At 43.5% G+C, this 17,780-nt stretch overlaps 1 protein-coding gene across 2 annotated transcripts in view; it reads right to left on the bottom strand.

The window, feature by feature from the left end:
• The window catches only part of HTR4 (5-hydroxytryptamine receptor 4), a 227,673-nt gene that overhangs the window by 142,339 nt on the left and 67,554 nt on the right, over positions 1-17,780 (bottom strand). For both annotated transcript variants that reach the window (XM_043520172.1, XM_043520171.1), the window contains one exon: positions 17,106-17,190. In XM_043520172.1, the coding sequence (XP_043376107.1) occupies positions 17,106-17,131 (26 nt within the window). In that variant the 5' untranslated portion in view covers positions 17,132-17,190. The remainder of the gene's footprint in view (positions 1-17,105; positions 17,191-17,780) is intronic.

Raw genomic sequence — 17,780 nt, 5'->3', positions numbered from 1 at the left:
AACTGCAATCTGCTCAGATGAGTTAGGTGCTGCCCCCAGGCTCCTGGCAAGTTGCTAAGATACCTCTTAGGTGGGCAAAAATTGGGCACCCATGGCCAAAAAGATAAGGAGGTGCTGCCAGTTGTGGTCACTTTGTGATTAACTCCCAAGAATCATAAGCCTTCATTTCCTCCTTTTGGCTTTTGCCATTTAAACTGTGTTACTAAATTTAATAAGAGGGTTTGGGTGGGTGGGGGAGCTATGTCAGTTTATAGCTTTTGAAACAAACTCCCAATAAACTCAGGCTCCCATTAGATCAACTGCTGTTTTCAGTGTGTCACTGGATGTAGTTTTACACAAAGATCCCTGCATTGCTGCAGGGAGACAGCATAATGAGGGTTTTGAGCATGGCTTGAAGGAAAAAGAGCAAACAATATGAAAACACAAGGCGGCTGCTTGGATGAGACCTAAAGCTCTTTGGCTCAAAAGAAAAAACTCATAGAACAGTAGCTGAAGTGCAGAAAATAAAGAGCAGATATTTCATTGCAGCTGCCAGATGAGCCTGTCCACCTTAGCCCTATTATTACCCATAAAAGTCAATATTGTAAATAATGGCAGTTCCAGGGCCAGATATCTCCCTTCCTGTTCTAGCAGCAGAGGACATCAGGCTGTGTTTTCTGCAAAGGGGCTATGCAAAGGAAAGGCAGCTTTAAAATCTGGCCCTGGTCTCACTGGCAGAAGCTGGCAATGGAGTGTCCCTCCCGAGCCAGAACAGCCTACTCTTTGGGCAGTGATTGCCCCTGTGAGCCCAAGTACATCGGAGAGGTTGCAGCTGCTTCCCTCGTGGGCTACCCACTGTTCAGGAGTCCAAACTAATTAGCCCAAAGTTTTCAAAAGATTTTGGAAAGAATATTAACCTCAGCTGGCTGGATCCTCCTGGCCTTTCTCTGCCTAACTAGTGGAAATTCCCATCAAAGCAAATGAGGGCTCTGACTGAGTAAGCAATGAGCATGAGCCACAGACTAATGCCCTGTTGTAGCTATGTTCCTGAAAGGGCAGTGGCTAGGTTTCTGCACTTGCCATACCCAGGTACAAAAAGCACAAGAGAATCTTGCAAACATGGGACTAAATTCTGTCTCCAGTTACCCAGGCCTTCCCCCTCTCCCCTGGCACGCGTGCACACACACACACACACACACACACAGAGCAGCTGCATTGGTGGGTGTAACAGAGAACAGAATTGGGGAAAGGGAAAGGTGTATAAGAATGAAATCCCATCACACCACCAATTGTTCCTTGGGGAGTTCAGGTTTGGATTCCAATATTTATCACAATAGCCAGCAAGGGGGTGCTTAAAGCACAGAAGTTACAGGTGGAAAATGGCTGTTGTTGTATCAAGTCCATGCCCTTGCAATTACAGGTTATAGAGCCCCAAAGAAGAGGTCAGATATTAAACAACACTGCACTTGAGCTTAGCCAGACTCATGTCATGGGAAGGAAAGGCCACATTTTCCCCAGAAGAAAGGCCACATTTTCCAAAATACACATTCTGAGCAAAATTAATCTCTCGGTTATTCTGGATTTACACTAATATAACAGATTAGGATCCAGGCCTATAAGTCCACCTTCAAAAATGCACCCACAATTGGACACTCAAAAGCCTACATATATGCTTGCAAACTGCACAGTTTGGCTTGCAGTTGCCTGATTTGTACAAACAGCTCAGGCGAAGCTGGGTGCAAGAGGTGCATGGGCATTTTCATGGGCACACCTTTGGCATGCTCCTTCGTGAATCTGACCCAGAGAGTTTACATGGTCAACAATACTTTTTCCCCTTTAGAAGTTGGGCTGGAGTATGCAGAATGACAGAAAGATGAAGAAAGTTCTGCTACAAGATTTCAACACACACAAATCTGGCTATGCAGACAATTTTCTGTCCTGTAACACTTCCCCAGACACCTCAATGTTCTTTCTTTACCTTGACCTAAACTGAATTAACTCTCAAACTGCCAAGCACCCCCTGAAAACTTCATTCCCCCAGGATTTTCTGCATCATTTCAAGACACCAGGGCAAATGTTCAGAGGAATGGCTTTTTTAATGAAGCCTTATCATTAGAGAGGCAGAGACTGCTGTTCAGAGGACACATTATGCTAACTACTGGGCTAACAGATGCAGCAAGACGAAAAGTTACTGTAGTAAGAGCAGCAGACAACATGAATATTTGCCAGACCAGTAAGTCATATAATCAATGACTCATTGCCACTATATCGGGGCAAAATAAATGGTGGAAGCACTTGACTAGGTAAGACAAATGAGTGTCAATTCCATATGCATGGTGTGTGCACTTTATTTCAAGGAGACAGTTCACCAGCAGTGCTATATATTATCCATAATAGGCCAACAAAAAGACCTATCTGCCATAGATATCTGATAGGCCAAGTATATGCAACCAGAACTGGGTTTTATGAGGTATCATTCATATTCAAGATATTGCAAATGTTCTTTCCAAACCAGTAATTTGGATACAGCCAGTTCAGTAACTGCATAGGCTAATGTGGCACTGCAGTAGGTGTTCTGCACTCAGCAATAGCTCACTGCAGCTTTGGACATTACAACTGGCTCTACTTGGAGAGAATCATTTCCAGAACACTGGGCTTGTCCCCCTGCACTTTTCCAAAAGCCCTGGGAATTTTAACTTCAATGTGGGTAGATATGAGGCAGACAGAGAGCCATGAGGTTCCCTCTAACAACCAGTGCACTTCAGTTTTGTCTTGTAACACTACCAACTATTCCAGACCTGATTACTAGATACAGCTTTGTCAATGCAACTCATTTGTGACCTGTACTAGACCTATTAACTCTGACCTACACAGTGCTGATCTGGTCTCGAGCTCCCACACAGTCCTGCTTATGCAGTACAATCCTGAATTGCTGTGCCTCTTTCTGCTGCTTTCCTGGGGCCCCTTCACGATTTTACCAATGCCCTTCAATCTTGACCTACAGCACCTCTTGCTATTCCAATCCTGCACCCTAATGCACAATATTTTCCAATCAACTCCAAAAATTTCCTCTCCCCCCACTGAATCTTTAACGAGAGACAGCGGCGATTATTTGCAGAGGCACTCAAGTTCAAGAAAGACTGCACTCTCTGATATGGCCATAAAATTCTACTGTTTAAGTCACTCTGTATTTGTGTTTGATTACAATGAGGAATCTTCCCAGATAAAAATGTCCTTGTTAAAGAGTCAGATTGTAAAATTTAACATTGTTAAATCTCCCTATCCAGGATACTGAGGATATACAGATGGATCAGGGAGAGATGCCACTATTACGCATATTCACTCTGTAAATGTATTGCATGTATAAATGTCTCCCTAGCTCCACAGCTGTTGTCGGTGAGCACTCTATTAACTTGCAGTGGTTGAGCAAAGCTTTAAAATTCCATTAATTAAGTGTTGGCGGAGGTGTTTGGAAAGATGTTCTGATAAAAATAGTGCTATAAAATGTTTCCCTAGAAACTGAGAGAAAAGTTCAACAATATGAAAAGTGCTCTGGCTGATATATTATGCCATTGGTACTAAGCCATACTGAGGCTCTGCAGACAATTCAGCGTAGACAGCATTACACGCTGCTTTATTCAGTAAATAAGGATTTTAGACAGACAGGCACAAAAATATGAAGCCACACCTGACACACACAAGCAGTACAGTGGTGGTGGTAAATGCTTTGTCATAAGACGGAGGACCATGTGCTGTTAGAAACGGCCATCACCTCTACTCTGTTCCTAGGTGTAATATACTTTTCAGTCTCCCCACAGTTTCTGTAACTCTGCATTAGTGCAAATTAATCATGCTGCTCCATTTGTGTCTATAAGACTGTCACTGCTCACCTTTGCGCCCCCGGGATCATGAGCCCAATACTGGGATGATCCTGTGGTGGCCATTTACTCTGGCACTATTGCCAGATTCTGCCAGTGGTGCAGTAAAAATGGCCAAGCCACACCTAATAATTTGGCCCTGTCATAAATATAAAGGGAAGGGTAAACACCTTTAAAATTCCTCCTGGCCAGAGGAAAAACTCTTTCACCTGTAAAGGGTTAAGATGCTTGGAAAACGTCGCTGGCACCTGACCAAAATGACCAATGAGGAGACAAGATATTTTCAAAGCTGGAGGTGGGGAGAAACAAAGGCTCTCTCTGTGTGTGTGATGCTTTTGCCAGGAACAGAACAGGAATGGAGTCTTAGAACTTAGTAAGTAATCTAGCTAGATATGTGTTAGATTCTGTTTTGTTTAAATGGCTGATAAAATAGCTGTGCTGAATGGAATGGATATTTCTGTTTTTGTGTCTTTTTGTAACTTAGGGTTTTGCCTAGAGGGATTCTGTATGTTTTGAATCTCATTATCCTGATTTTACAGAGGTGATTCTTTTACTTTTTCTTCTATTAAAATTCTTCTTTTAAGAACCTTATTGCTTTTTCATTGTTCTTAAGATCCAAGGGTTTGGGTCTGTGTTCACCTATGCAAATTCGTGAGGATTTTTATCAAGCCTTCCCCAGGAAAGGAGATGTAGGGTTTGGGGAGGATTTTGGGGGGGAAAGACATTTCCAAGCGGGCTCTTTCCTGGTTATATATCTGTTAGACTCTTGGTGGTGGCAGCAATAAAGTCCAAGGAAAAAAGGAAAACAGTTTGTACCTTGGGGAACTTTTAACCTAAGCTGGTAAAAATAAGCTTAGGGGGTTTTCATGCAGGTCCCTACATCTGTACCCTAGAGTTCAGAATGGGGAAGGAACCCTGACAGGCCCCATGTGTCTACACAACACAAACACATATGCTGTTCTCTTGGTAGTGTCAGCAGGGTGCTTTATGTGGGGCCAGATCCTCAGGTGGTGTGAACTGACAGAGGGAGTTTTGCGTCAGTAAGGACCTGCAGGATTGGACTGTTAGTTTCCATATCCTCCTCTTTCTACTGGCATTTCCTGTTCTTCCCACTTTCCTCAAGAGATTCTGTCAATACCCTTATCAGTTTAACAATTTGAACAAGAGGTTAATGTCACTGGAACAACACTGAGGAATGCAAATATCCCAATTTCACCTAAGCATGCCTCTGGTCTCGACAACCCTCCTGCTAGGAGGACAGGGTCAGAGAAGGTAGAGGTAGTAAAAGGCCTACTGAATCAAGACCATCTCCATGCAAGCACTGGATCTAGTGCCCCACCCCCAAGAGAGGATGCAGCAGAGGTTACAGAATGGCTACAACTGATCTTCACTGGGAAAGGAGCCTGGAGAGAAGGAGGAAGAGCACCCTGCTGGTCATAGTTCACAAAATGAGAGACACGATAGGTGAAGGAATATCTATTGGACCAACTTCTGTTGGTGAGCCACATAGAGATCTTATCTTCTTCAGTCATTTTAGCCTGGCATTTGCCCTGATCTTGACTAATGAACCTAAAAAGGAATCTGAGCCGAAAGGTTGAGAGAAATTATATTTTAATGACTTCAACTGAAGAAGCTAGTAAGGGCTCTACAAAAGGCCCTCTGTATTCTACAGACATGCTGCAAACAGTAAACTGTGATTCCTGGAAAGCAAACATACCGCAGCATGTTCAGATAGGGCTTGTTCTCTTCCATTAACCCATAAAAGCATGTAGCTCCTCCTTAAACCCAAGTCCATTTTCTGCCTTACCTGCCACCATTTGTCTCCTTTCCCTTCTGAGTCTCCTTCGTACAGTGTTTCTATCTAGCCAGCTGTCTCTGAGTTCCCTCCTGAAGGCAAACACAAAGTCTGAAGTGACTGCTGGAATGTGTTGTGATCCTTTGACCCTTTGAACTAAGCCTGAGGTGTTTTAGGAGAGGAAACAGGCTTGTCTCATGCCTGCCTCCCCTACTCATTGAGCAGTGCTCATATGAATATCCTACTCACATGTGCAAGTGCTGTTCCATGCAAGTAAGGGTGGCAGAATCTGTCCCCTTGTGCCTACCCACCTCTTATTGTGACTCTGGGTCCCTCTTTCCCAAAAAATTAGACTGAAAGACGGGCCTGAGTCCATCCCTCTTCCTGCATCTTCTCCATCTCACTGTAAAGTTATCACAATGACCTGTGCCTAACAGTAGACAGCTCTGCCCATGCCACTTCTTCCATGGCCACTTGCCACCTCTTCCCTGCCTTCCCTACAATACCTCAATAATCCTATCCATGGCATTGCTGAAGCAAATCTCTTCCCACTGTTACATGTGAAAAGTGGCCACTTTGGTCGATACAGTGAGGTTCAGGAATTGGGACTCATTCTGATCAGAAACCTGACTCTCAGGGGATGTGGTGCTACAGAGAAGGTCTTCTCCTTCCTGGATTCCTAAGTGCTCTGAAGTAGCTGACGTGCAAGAACACACTATGCCAAATGGCTTGGCCAGCCAATATCGATTTTTTTTTTAAATGAACCATCTAGAGGAATGCTATCTGGATTAAATAATAGAATACCACCCTTGCTTCCAAATAAACAAAACTAATTCAGTCAATTTGGTTCCCTGTTCCTTCCCCTTGATTCTCATTTCTCAAAGTCGGGATGAGATTAATGAACCGTTTGCTGTACTCCTAGCAGGCCCTGCATTTCCCAATATGCCCTGATCTGCAAAACACCTTTAGCAATTGGCTGTCAGAACTTTAGCTGATAATACCGAAAGTTTGGGGGCAATTAATATTAACCTAAAATTCAGTCATTTCAGGCACTTGATTTCAAAATAAAAAGCAATTATCAGCATGATAAACCCAGACGGCTTTCTCTTTTGTTTATTTAGTAAAGGGAGTCTACCTCCTAAGCGAGGTGTCATTGGAATGTTTATGTAAAGGCACTGAACTCTGTAGCAATGTAAGGCAAAAGATAATTCCTAAATAGCTTTAAGTCCTCAACACCTGAGAAAAACAACAGACCTTTTACATAACTGTGTTCAGTAAACAATATAGCTGTGATCACACCCTGAACTGAAACCGACTAATTATAACACTCTGTACTGCATCTGAAGATTTCAGTGTGCAGGAATAGAGGAGCTGCTCTACCAGATCAGACCAGTGGTCCATCTTGTCCAGTAATATCTCATCTCTGACAATGGCCCAGCACTAGCTGTTTCAGCGCAAGAAACACTCCCATTATAACCTGTCTATAGGGGAAGTTACTTCCTGCTAACCTATTTATAGGGGAAGTCAGGGAGCTGTTAGTAGTTGGCAAAATTCCTTTCTGACTTAACCAACCATTCCTTCTGTAGCTGGGGCTAACATACCTTGCTGCGATTTAGCCCCCTGTAATCCTTGGGTTCCTGACTTACTGCTGCATTTCATTTTTCTCTACCTTCACAAGTCTAGCTGGACTGCAGAGTTAAGTTTTTGATTATGAAATTAAATAAATAAAACAAGTTAAACCACACACAAAAATGTGCCCTGGAGTTTGAGGGTTTCTAGTTCTTACAGGTTTGTTACAGATGCGGAAACTCGGGCCCAATTGGGTTCCATGATTTGCCCAAGATCACACAATGAGTTAGTATCAGAGCTGGGAAAAGAACTCAGGTCTCTTCATTCCCAGTCGGCAGGGGAGGTTCTACGAATTTTGCCCCCCCAAGCAGTCACCACCGAATTGCTGCTGCCACAATGGCGGAGCTGCCGCCCAAAAGCTGCCACAGCGGGAAGAGCAGTGGAGCTGGCACCAAATTGCCGCCACGGGACACGGACTGCTGCCCCATTCTCAGTGCCGCCCCAAGCACCTGCTTGGAAAGTTGGTGCCTGGAGCCAGCCCTGCCAGTCTGGTGCCATACCCAAGGGCCACAAAGCCAGTAGAGATACCCAGTGCTTCTCCCTCGACATGGTTATAAAAAAGACATTCTACCCTTAATACTTGAAATGTGGTTGTATGTAGATTAGGGACTGTGTTCTACTGGATGCTTATTCAACGGAAATCCGTCAGCTAGAGATAGTGTGTGATCAGTGGTTCAAAGCTTTTTGGGGACAAGTGGACCAGTTTACCAGACAAAGCCCTAGACTAGGCTAGCTGGTGTCTGCAACCTCCAATCACTTGTGCACCTCTAACCCACATCGGAGCTGGTGCTGCTTTTGGTTGGGTGAAGGAACTTTTAAAAGGCTTAAGCCAGCAGCCCTTGAGCTGTGTGATCTGCAAAACATTTCCAGGTAATCTACAGATTAAAGCAGATGAGAACCAGGCAGTCGAGGGTTGAAAGGGCGGGAGAGCAAGCCAGTCCAGTGTGGAAACTTTCCCTTAAAAAGTGGTCCACAAAATGAAGGAGCTGAAATCCCATCCACCAGGCATAATAGATTGGCGCACATGCAGTTGTGAGAGACAATGCCCTAAAGCCCAGCCCAAAAACTACAAGTGGAAGCTTAGAGTGGCACTCTCAAATGTCTCTGCCCTGGGAGGTATGTATTGGCAACCCACAAAGCTGACGACATTTAAAGCTGACACTGAATCCTGATGGTTATACAAAAGGCATTATACGAAAGACCTCACTAAGGGTCACTTCAGCAGAATGGCAAAAGCTAACAGCTAAGGCAAGGTCCAAAAAGGCATGGGCCTGGAGTCCAATGTGGCAGCAAAGTGGTAACCGGGAGTGTTTGATTGAAGTGATATGTCCAGTAATTTACTCTGAAACAATCAATAGACTGTGTTAAAAGTCTGACTGGGTCACTCAAAACTAGAGCTGAGTGAATAATGGATTTTTCAGTTCGGGAGCAGAACCAAAAAAAAATTTGAAAACAAATCTGGTTTGATTCAAACTAAAATCAAAAACATTGTTTCGAATTGACCTAAACATTGTGTGTGTGTGTGTGTTTGTATTTTTAATTGACCAAAGATGAAAACGAAATGCCATTTCATAATGAAAAAGTCGAAACAAAACATTTTGAAATGGTCAAAATGAAATGTTTCAACATTTTTTGGGGGAAAAATCAGGTATTTTTTCAGCTGATATTACATATCAAATTCAACCTGAATTCATGAATATTTCAGGCCCCAAAAAATGCATTTTTTGGTGAAACCATATTCCCTGAAAAAAAATTCTCCTAGTTCTATTCAGAACATTTAAATGCCCCAATCATAGATCACTTCCTGAAACCTCTCTCAGTCTTTATGGCAATAAATTTCCCTTCGTTTTGAGGAATCCTCTTCCACAAGACAGAGGCAACCAAACTGCAGCTATTTTCTCTTCCTCCCTCCTCCCCTTATTCTATTTGATTTTAAATAAATTGATACATAAAAGCACAAGACTTGCAGAGGATACACAGCAGTAATGCTAAGGTTGCTAGGCAACAAGTGTCCATTTGGGGGCTGAATGAATGAATTACTGACCATCAGCCAATGTCAAACTGCCCAAAAGATTTCACCACTCCTGCATCCAGATAATGGGGGGGATACGTTTGCTTCTTACGAGTCAAACAGCAAGTGGATCAGCGATAGGCAGTTTTACTTTATCCTGGCTAGCAGAAACACTACAGAGTGAGATAATGGAAACCTCTGAAGGACTGGGAAGACTTTCAAAGACTCTCTTGGTCACCCCATTATTCAGCACTGTCTAGGCAAAGCATAACATTTGCTGCCGCTTGCAGATGCTCAAAAGCAATGGTTCTCAAACTAGGGGCGTCACTTGTTCAGGGAAAGCCTCTGGCGAGCTGGGCCAGTTTGTTTACCTGCTGCGTCCGCAGGTTCGGCTGATCGCAGCTCCCAGTGGCCACAGTTTGCCGTTCTCAGCCAATGAGAGCTGCAAGAAGCAGCGCGGGCCAAGGGACATGCTGGCCACTGCTTCCCATAGCCCCCATTGGCCTGGAGCGGTGAACATCGGCCACTGGGAGCTGCGATGGCCGAACCTGCGAACACAGCACGTAAACAAACCGGCCTAGCCCGCCAGGAGCTTTCCCTGAACAAGCAGCACCCCTAGTTTGGGAGCCACTGAACTAGAGGATCCCCCTTCTTGCAATGCTAATCATATAGGAAGAGTTGCACTTTCAGAGGGCCTGGTAAGATGCACCACCAAATTCTGTAAGTGCAGTTCTTGGAGCATGGAATCCCCTTTATCTATACATGCAAACTGAGTTATTATTAATCTACCTGGCCATTTTATGAGCCAACTATCTGATTTGCATGTAGATATAGGTTTCAGAGTAGCAGCCGTGTTAGTCTGTATTCGCAATCCGATGAAGTGAGCTGTAGCTCACGAAAGCTTATGCTCTAATAAATTTGTTAGTCTCTAAGGTGCCACAAGTACTCCTTTTCTTTTTGCATGTAGATATATGGATGAGTCCCTAGAGAGTGGCTTCTTTTTAAAAAGTTTATTAAAATCCAGAGGACGTTCTTCTCCACATTGTAACAGTTAGGTCAAACTTTGATCCCAAACTTCTTGGTGGTATCTCGTTAACTGGCTGCATATAATGACTGTATCCAACAACAACAAGCAGGACACAGTAAGTTGAAAAATCCTGTGAAATATACATCTAAAATAGTTGCCAGGTCCTTTAGTTTTCCACCCTAGAATTAGAGAGAAGGAGGTCTGCTAATCACATCGACAGTGATAAATACCAGTCACAAAGGAGGTTTCAGAGTAGCAGCCGTGTTAATCTGTATTCACAAAAAGAAAAGGAGTACTTGTGGCAACTTAGAGACTGACAAATTTATTTGAGCATAAGCTTTCATGAGCTACAGCTCACTTCATCAGATGTATCGAATGCACAAAAGCTTATGCTCAAATAAATTTGTTAGTCTCTAAGGTGCCACAAGTACTCCTTTTCTAGTCACAAAGGAGAATGTCTAAAACTCATTAATTTTCCAGTTTCTCTCACTTTACATCACAGCTCTGCACGGAAGCCTTCATAATCTATAATGACCTTTTATTCAAGTAAAACATTCTGTACAACATTCACACAGTTGATTCTGACTACCTGGCTTCATGCAGATAGGGAGAGACAGACTCTGTTCTTTCTCTAACGAGATTCAGTATCACACAGGGTATCTTGCCAAAAGCTTTGCTGCTGGAATGTCTTCCATACATTTCAGCAAAAGTAGCACCACTAAGGTCCCCCTCAGCAAGGTACGTGCCTAACTTCAAACATGTAAGTAGTCCCATTGAATGAAGTCAATGAGACTACTCAGATTCTTAAACTTAAAAACATGCTTAAGGAAGGGCCTGCTGAATGAGATCAAAATTCTGCTTTCAGGAAGTTCTGTTCCAATCATAGAATCATAGAATCATAGAATATCAGGGTTGGAAGGGACCCCAGAAGGTCATCTAGTCCAAACCCCCTGCTCAAAGCAGGACCAAGTCCCAGTTAAATCATCCTAGCCAGGGCTTTGTCAAGCCTGACCTTAAAAACCTCTAAGGAAGGAGATTCTACCACCTCCCTAGGTAACGCATTCCAGTGTTTCACCACCCTCTTAGTGAAAAAGTTTTTCCTAATATCCAATCTAAACCTCCCCCATTGCAACTTGAGACCATTACTCCTCGTTCTGTCATCTGCTACCATTGAGAACAGTCTAGAGCCATCCTCTTTGAAACCCCCTTTCAGGTAGTTGAAAGCAGCTATCAAATCCCCCCTCATTCTTCTCTTCTGCAGACTAAACAATCCCAGCTCCCTCAGCCTCTCCTCATAAGTCATGTGCTCTAGACCCCTAATCATTTTTGTTGCCCTTCGCTGTACTCTTTCCAATTTATCCACATCCTTCTTGTAGTGTGGGGCCCAAAACTGGACACAGTACTCCAGATGAGGCCTCACCAGTGTCGAATAGAGGGGAACGATCACGTCCCTCGATCTGCTCGCTATGCCCCTACTTATACATCCCAAAATGCCATTGGCCTTCTTGGCAACAAGGGCACACTGCTGACTCATATCCAGCTTCTCGTCCAATGTCACCCCTAGGTCCTTTTCCGCAGAACTGCTGCCGAGCCATTCGGTCCCTAGTCTGTAGCGGTGCATTGGATTCTTCCATCCTAAGTGCAGGACCCTGCACTTATCCTTATTGAACCTCATTAGATTTCTTTTGGCCCAATCTTCCAATTTGTCTAGGTCCTTCTGTATCCTATCCCTCCCCTCCAGCGTATCTACCACTCCTCCCAGTTTAGTATCATCCGCAAATTTGCTGAGAGTGCAATCCACACCATCCTCCAGATCATTTATGAAGATATTGAACAAAACGGGCCCCAGGACCGACCCCTGGGGCACTCCACTTGACACCGGCTGCCAACTAGACATGGAGCCATTGATCACTACCCGTTGAGCCCGACAATCTAGCCAGCTTTCTACCCACCTTATAGTGCATTCATCCAGCCCATACTTCCTTAACTTGCTGACAAGAATGCTGTGGGAGACCGTGTCAAAAGCTTTGCTAAAGTCAAGAAACAATACATCCACTGCTTTCCCTTCATCCACAGAACCAGTAATCTCATCATAAAAGGCGATTAGATTAGTCAGGCATGACCTTCCCTTGGTGAATCCATGCTGACTGTTCCTGATCACTTTCCTCTCCTCTAAGTGCTTCAGGATTGATTCTTTGAGGACCTGCTCCATGATTTTTCCAGGGACTGAGGTGAGGCTGACCGGCCTGTAGTTCCCAGGATCCTCCTTCTTCCCTTTTTTAAAGATGGGCACTACATTAGCCTTTTTCCAGTCATCCGGGACTTCCCCCGTTCGCCACGAGTTTTCAAAGATAATGGCCAAGGGCTCTGCAATCACAGCCGCCAATTCCCTCAGCACTCTCGGATGCAATTCGTCCGGCCCCATGGACTTGTGCACGTCCAGCTTTTCTAAATAGTCCCTAACCACCTCTATCTCTACAGAGGGCTGGCCATCTTTTCCCCATTTTGTGACGCCCAGCACAGCAGTCTGGGAGCTGACCTTGTTAGTGAAAACAGAGGCAAAAAAAGCATTGAGTACATTAGCTTTTTCCACATCCTCTGTCACTAGCTTGCCTCCCTCATTCAGTAAGGGGCCCACACTTTCCTTGGCTTTCTTCTTGTTGCCAACATACCTGAAGAAACCCTTCTTGTTACTCTTGACATCTCTTGCTAGCTGCAGCTCCAGGTGCGATTTGGCCCTCCTGATATCTTTCCTACATGCCCAAGCAATATTTTTATACTCTTCCCTGGTCATATGTCCAACCTTCCACTTCTTGTAAGCTTCTTTTTTATGTTTAAGATCCGCTAGGATTTCACCATTAAGCCAAGCTGGTAGCCTGCCATATTTACTATTCTTTCGACTCATCGGGATGGTTTGTCCCTGTAACCTCAACAGGGATTCCTTGAAATACAGCCAGCTCTCCTGGACTCCCTTCCCTTTCATGTTAGTCCCCCAGGGGATCCTGGCCATCTGTTCCCTGAGGGAGTCAAAGTCTGCTTTCCTGAAGTCCAGGGTCCGTATCCTGCTGCTTACCTTTCTTCCCTGCGTCAGGATCCTGAACTCAACCAACTCATGGTCACTGTATGCCTGCCAGCTATCCTTCCATCCATCCATCCATCCCACTGTCATCCACATGGTATCAGAGTGCTTCTCTAGAATCTGCTCCCCCTACATGTGTGGACTTTCCACTGGATTATCTTTGAGTGGCAATGGGGAACTGGAAGTCAGGATTTGTGGGTTTTAATCTCACTGGTTTACTATGTGGCCTTGAGCAATTTTTAAGAACTAAATTTGGAAACTCTTTTCTTCTGTAAAAATGTTCTATATGTTACTTCTAGATGAAATAGCTAGCCTAATTTGAAATCAGGAAAGCATGGAAATATCAGCTACCTACTGGTAGCTGACAGGCAAACCTCTCAAAAACAAAAATCCCATGGCTGGAGATTTGTGGGGTTAAAACAAAAATACATGCCTGAAGAGAAGTGCTGTGCATAAAACTTTCCAGCATAGTGTAAAATGAAGGCCTGTGTTATATGGTTCATGAACAAATCCACTAAGAACAAAGGAAAAAGAATTCATTTTTAAGTTATAAATGAGAGTGAGATTTGACCCCAGTGTTTGACATATCAAACCAAATGCCATACACTGAACCAATATGTATTTAGGACTGGTTTCAAATGTCCATACAAAGACAGAGAGTTGTATTATGCTATCTTTTAACATCTGAATGACAAGCAGGATTAAATAATTACTGAGTGAGAGAGAGAGAGCAATCTCCCATCAGAGAGCCTTTCACTGTTCTACCTGGATGAGACAAAATTAGCTAGAGCACAAAATAGTTTCCAGGAGATAATGTACTTTGGGAGAGCATTTCTGAAAGAGGATCCCTTCCAGTCACATTTAAAGAGACACTTTCCACTTATTTGGACTATAAATTTTATTTAAAAACATTTTAAATGGCAACATAGGGAGTGAAGGTTCTCATAACATCTAACTCTGATAGGAATTAAAATGGTGAGGGGGAGTATTTTTTGTTTTCAATTCAAAGGAAACAGTCTGTCTTAGCATAAACATTTCTCTGCAGTGCGGGAAAGCCAATCAATGTATTTTATAATTATATGGTAAAAATGAGAAAGAAGCAATTTTTCAGTAATAGTGTGCTGTGGCACTTTTGTATTTTTATGTCTGATTATGTAAGCAATAGTTTTTAAGTGAGGTGAAACAAATCAGACTCCTGAAAGGGGAACAGTAGTCTGGAAAGGTTGGGAGCCACTGGTCTAAATGGATCATTAGCTTGATCAAATGTGGCCATTCCTAGTGAAATGCAAAAAGCCAACAACCAGCTTAGGGGGTGAAAAGTTTCTTAGGAAGTTTTAATACTTTTTCTTTTATTAATCAATAATGAGGAGGAGATTTCTGATATATTCAAAAGAAGGGAAGAGAAGATGGAGGTAACACAATAGCACTCTAGGAATCAGCACTACAATTCCCCTCACAGAAAAAGAACAGCAGCATAAGCACTGTGCTATGTTCCTGGCATAGCAAAGCCAAAACAAATTTCATTAAGCAAAACACATTACCCCTCAGAATCGATTGCCAGGTTATAAATGTGACCTGTTCAATATTCATTAAAACACTGATTTCCAAAAACATTTACAGAGTTGCACGGGGCGGGGGGAGGAGTTTGTGCTTTTCCTGAAGTGATGAGAGTCTGAGTCAAACCCCAAGTCAGTGACAGTCTTTCCATTGACCTGAATGGGCTTTGATCAGGCCCAAACTGACTAACTCTGGGGTGTAAGGCACATGTCTTGCAAGGAACTCTCCCATCTGATATTAGTGTGAGTAGTGCACAAACCAAGGGCAGCATGCTGTATGGCCATTAGAACCCAAAAACTTCATTTGCTATATTAGAAAGTGAGTGAGAAGCAGAGATATTCTCTTGGGTCCGGTGGGAGCCCCCAGAATGAAAACTGCTGTGCACAGAAATTGCCTGAGAGAGCTAGTTACCTCCCCTCCTGCCTTCCACCCAGCCAGGGAGAAAGGGATGTATTTGCTAAGGTGATCAGCCCGCCCCAGGCCCACCAACCAGGAACTGAGATGACGGCCTTTCCTGACTGTCTCCCCAGTGGTAAGAGAGCTAGGCAAAGCATTCTTCTAGGGGCCCACCTGAACAGCCTCAAAGAGAAAGCAGCCCTGTCTCATGTCAATCCCAGTGGAAAGGGAGGACAGGCAGAGAGTCTTCGGATTCATTCAGCTTCATGCTTTTTCCCTTCTCCATAATCCAACCATATAGATGTTGAGTGTTACACCAGAGGCATGATTCTCCTGTCATCAACACTGTTTTTCCCTCATGTAGCTCCAATCACCTCCATGAAGTTATTCATCATTTGCACCATTGCAAGTGAGAGGATACTCAGGTCTCCAAAGTGGAATTAGGCTCCCAACCCCCCACATTACATAGCTATCCCTGCACTAACCTCAGTCTGATTCTGCAACCCACCACTCATCATCACGACAAAGGCTTTTGAAACACTTATGCTCTCTGTTAGGCAACTCATTAGGGAAAGAATCCTTGGAAAATTAGTGCAAATGTATTTGATCTATTTGATTTTAATTAATAATTGATCTGTTCTGTGGACCTTCCCAGGTACCTCTCAAGAAGGTGTCTAAGCACTGTAATGCAGAGAACTTTTTCAGAGTAATGCTGCATTGAAAAATAAACTGAAATGCAAGTGATGGAGAAGATACAGGAAACAGATTTTAAGAAGACTGGAGCATTTAATTCTGGATGCCTCTCTCAATTGCTAGTGGAATTCTGCCTTTCCCCTCAGAGTCAGCAGTGCAGATTCAAGATCTATCAGCAGCGATCCCAAATTCCTACTCTCTGATGGTTGTTTGGTGGCCTTATGTGCAATGTGTTTGTTGGGGTCTCAATCCACACAAAACAGCACTGCCATCGGACTGACTGGCAACCTTGTGGCAGTTCCATCAAAGAGGTAAAGCGCTACATGAGCCACTGAGATTGAACTCCTATCTCAGGACGACAGAAGGAACTTCAATTCAGGGTGGACTACCTTGACAGGGAGAGAGAAAGCAGCCCTGAATCTCCCCTAGGGATACCTCAATAAAAATAGGGAACTTCAGTTTCCAGGGCTGTCATTCTGGCATTTTACACTAGCATAAATTGGCACAAAGCAATCACAGCGCTAATTTTCCGCTTGGGGACATCAGGTTTACGCCAGTTTCTCTGAACTGACTTCAGTGGTGTTATTCCTGGTTTACCTCAGTGTCAGGAAGAGGATAACCAGGCTCTTAATTTTTAGAATAAAAACCAAAAAATAATTTTTGAATAAATACCTAGGAGCAGATCCTCAGCTGGTGTAAACTGACACCTGCCCTCCTCTCCCCATCCCTACCCTCAACTTAAACAACTCCCTTTGGTGAGGATCTGACTTGTGGCATGTGAGGGATGTGATACAGAGCTTAGTAATGTTGTATTACACTACTGTGGGTTTGCCTGTGGTGGCTACACATTTATAAAAATAACAGCGCAAGGCTACCTAACCATGCATACTCAAGGAAACCCAAAACCAACTATTGCTGCAGTAGCAGAAACCTAACAATACAGGCAAACTGAAAAATCCTACATCCTGCAGCTTTGCAAAAACGCTATGTTATTATTGACCTCCTGCAGCTCTATAGACAGAAGATCTGCAATATACAGTATGCCGCACGGTTACTCCTACCTCACATTAACATCAAGTTCTTCCATCACAGGCAATAGGCATAGGTAGCCTATGGGAGTTCAGCGCCCATAGAAGAAACCTGGTCCTGGAGTGGAGACAATGAGAAAAGATAATTATAAGTTAAATGGTCTGACCCTTTGTTTGCTTTCCCCCATTGTGGAAATGCCCTTATATTGGCACCATTGCCCTGTGCCCCTCTAGCCGGAGTTTGCTTGAAAACAAAATGAATAAATAACGCATAAAAATAAAATCAACGTGGCTTTAAAACCTGGCTTTTTTACAAGAGAGGAATTACTTGCATTGCCCACATGGAGGAAATGTAGTTATTTATGATAACACTGAGATAAACAAACTTATGCATGACAGTGAGTCAAAAACAGGTTTAGCTAATCCTTTTATAGTTTTGTCTTTATTATTATCTACTCATATATAATCATAAGTGTGTATAGAACTTTAAAGACAAAGGGCAAAATCCTGGCTCCACTGAAGTCAATAATAATATAAAAACAGTCAGCTGAAGAGGGTTGCAAACCTGGCTGGAAAAAGCAAGCAAGAAGGCTGGCTAAATTAGTTTCACTTTTTACATCAAGTTCACACATTGAATTAATGACAGGTTTCAGAGTAGTAGCCGTGTTAGTCTGTATTCGCAAAAAGAAAAGGAGTACTTGTGGCACC

This window comes from Dermochelys coriacea, chromosome 8, assembly GCF_009764565.3.
Source record: "Dermochelys coriacea isolate rDerCor1 chromosome 8, rDerCor1.pri.v4, whole genome shotgun sequence".
NCBI classification, from domain to species: domain Eukaryota; kingdom Metazoa; phylum Chordata; order Testudines; family Dermochelyidae; genus Dermochelys; species Dermochelys coriacea.
This window is presented reverse-complemented; position numbering and strand designations above follow the sequence as displayed.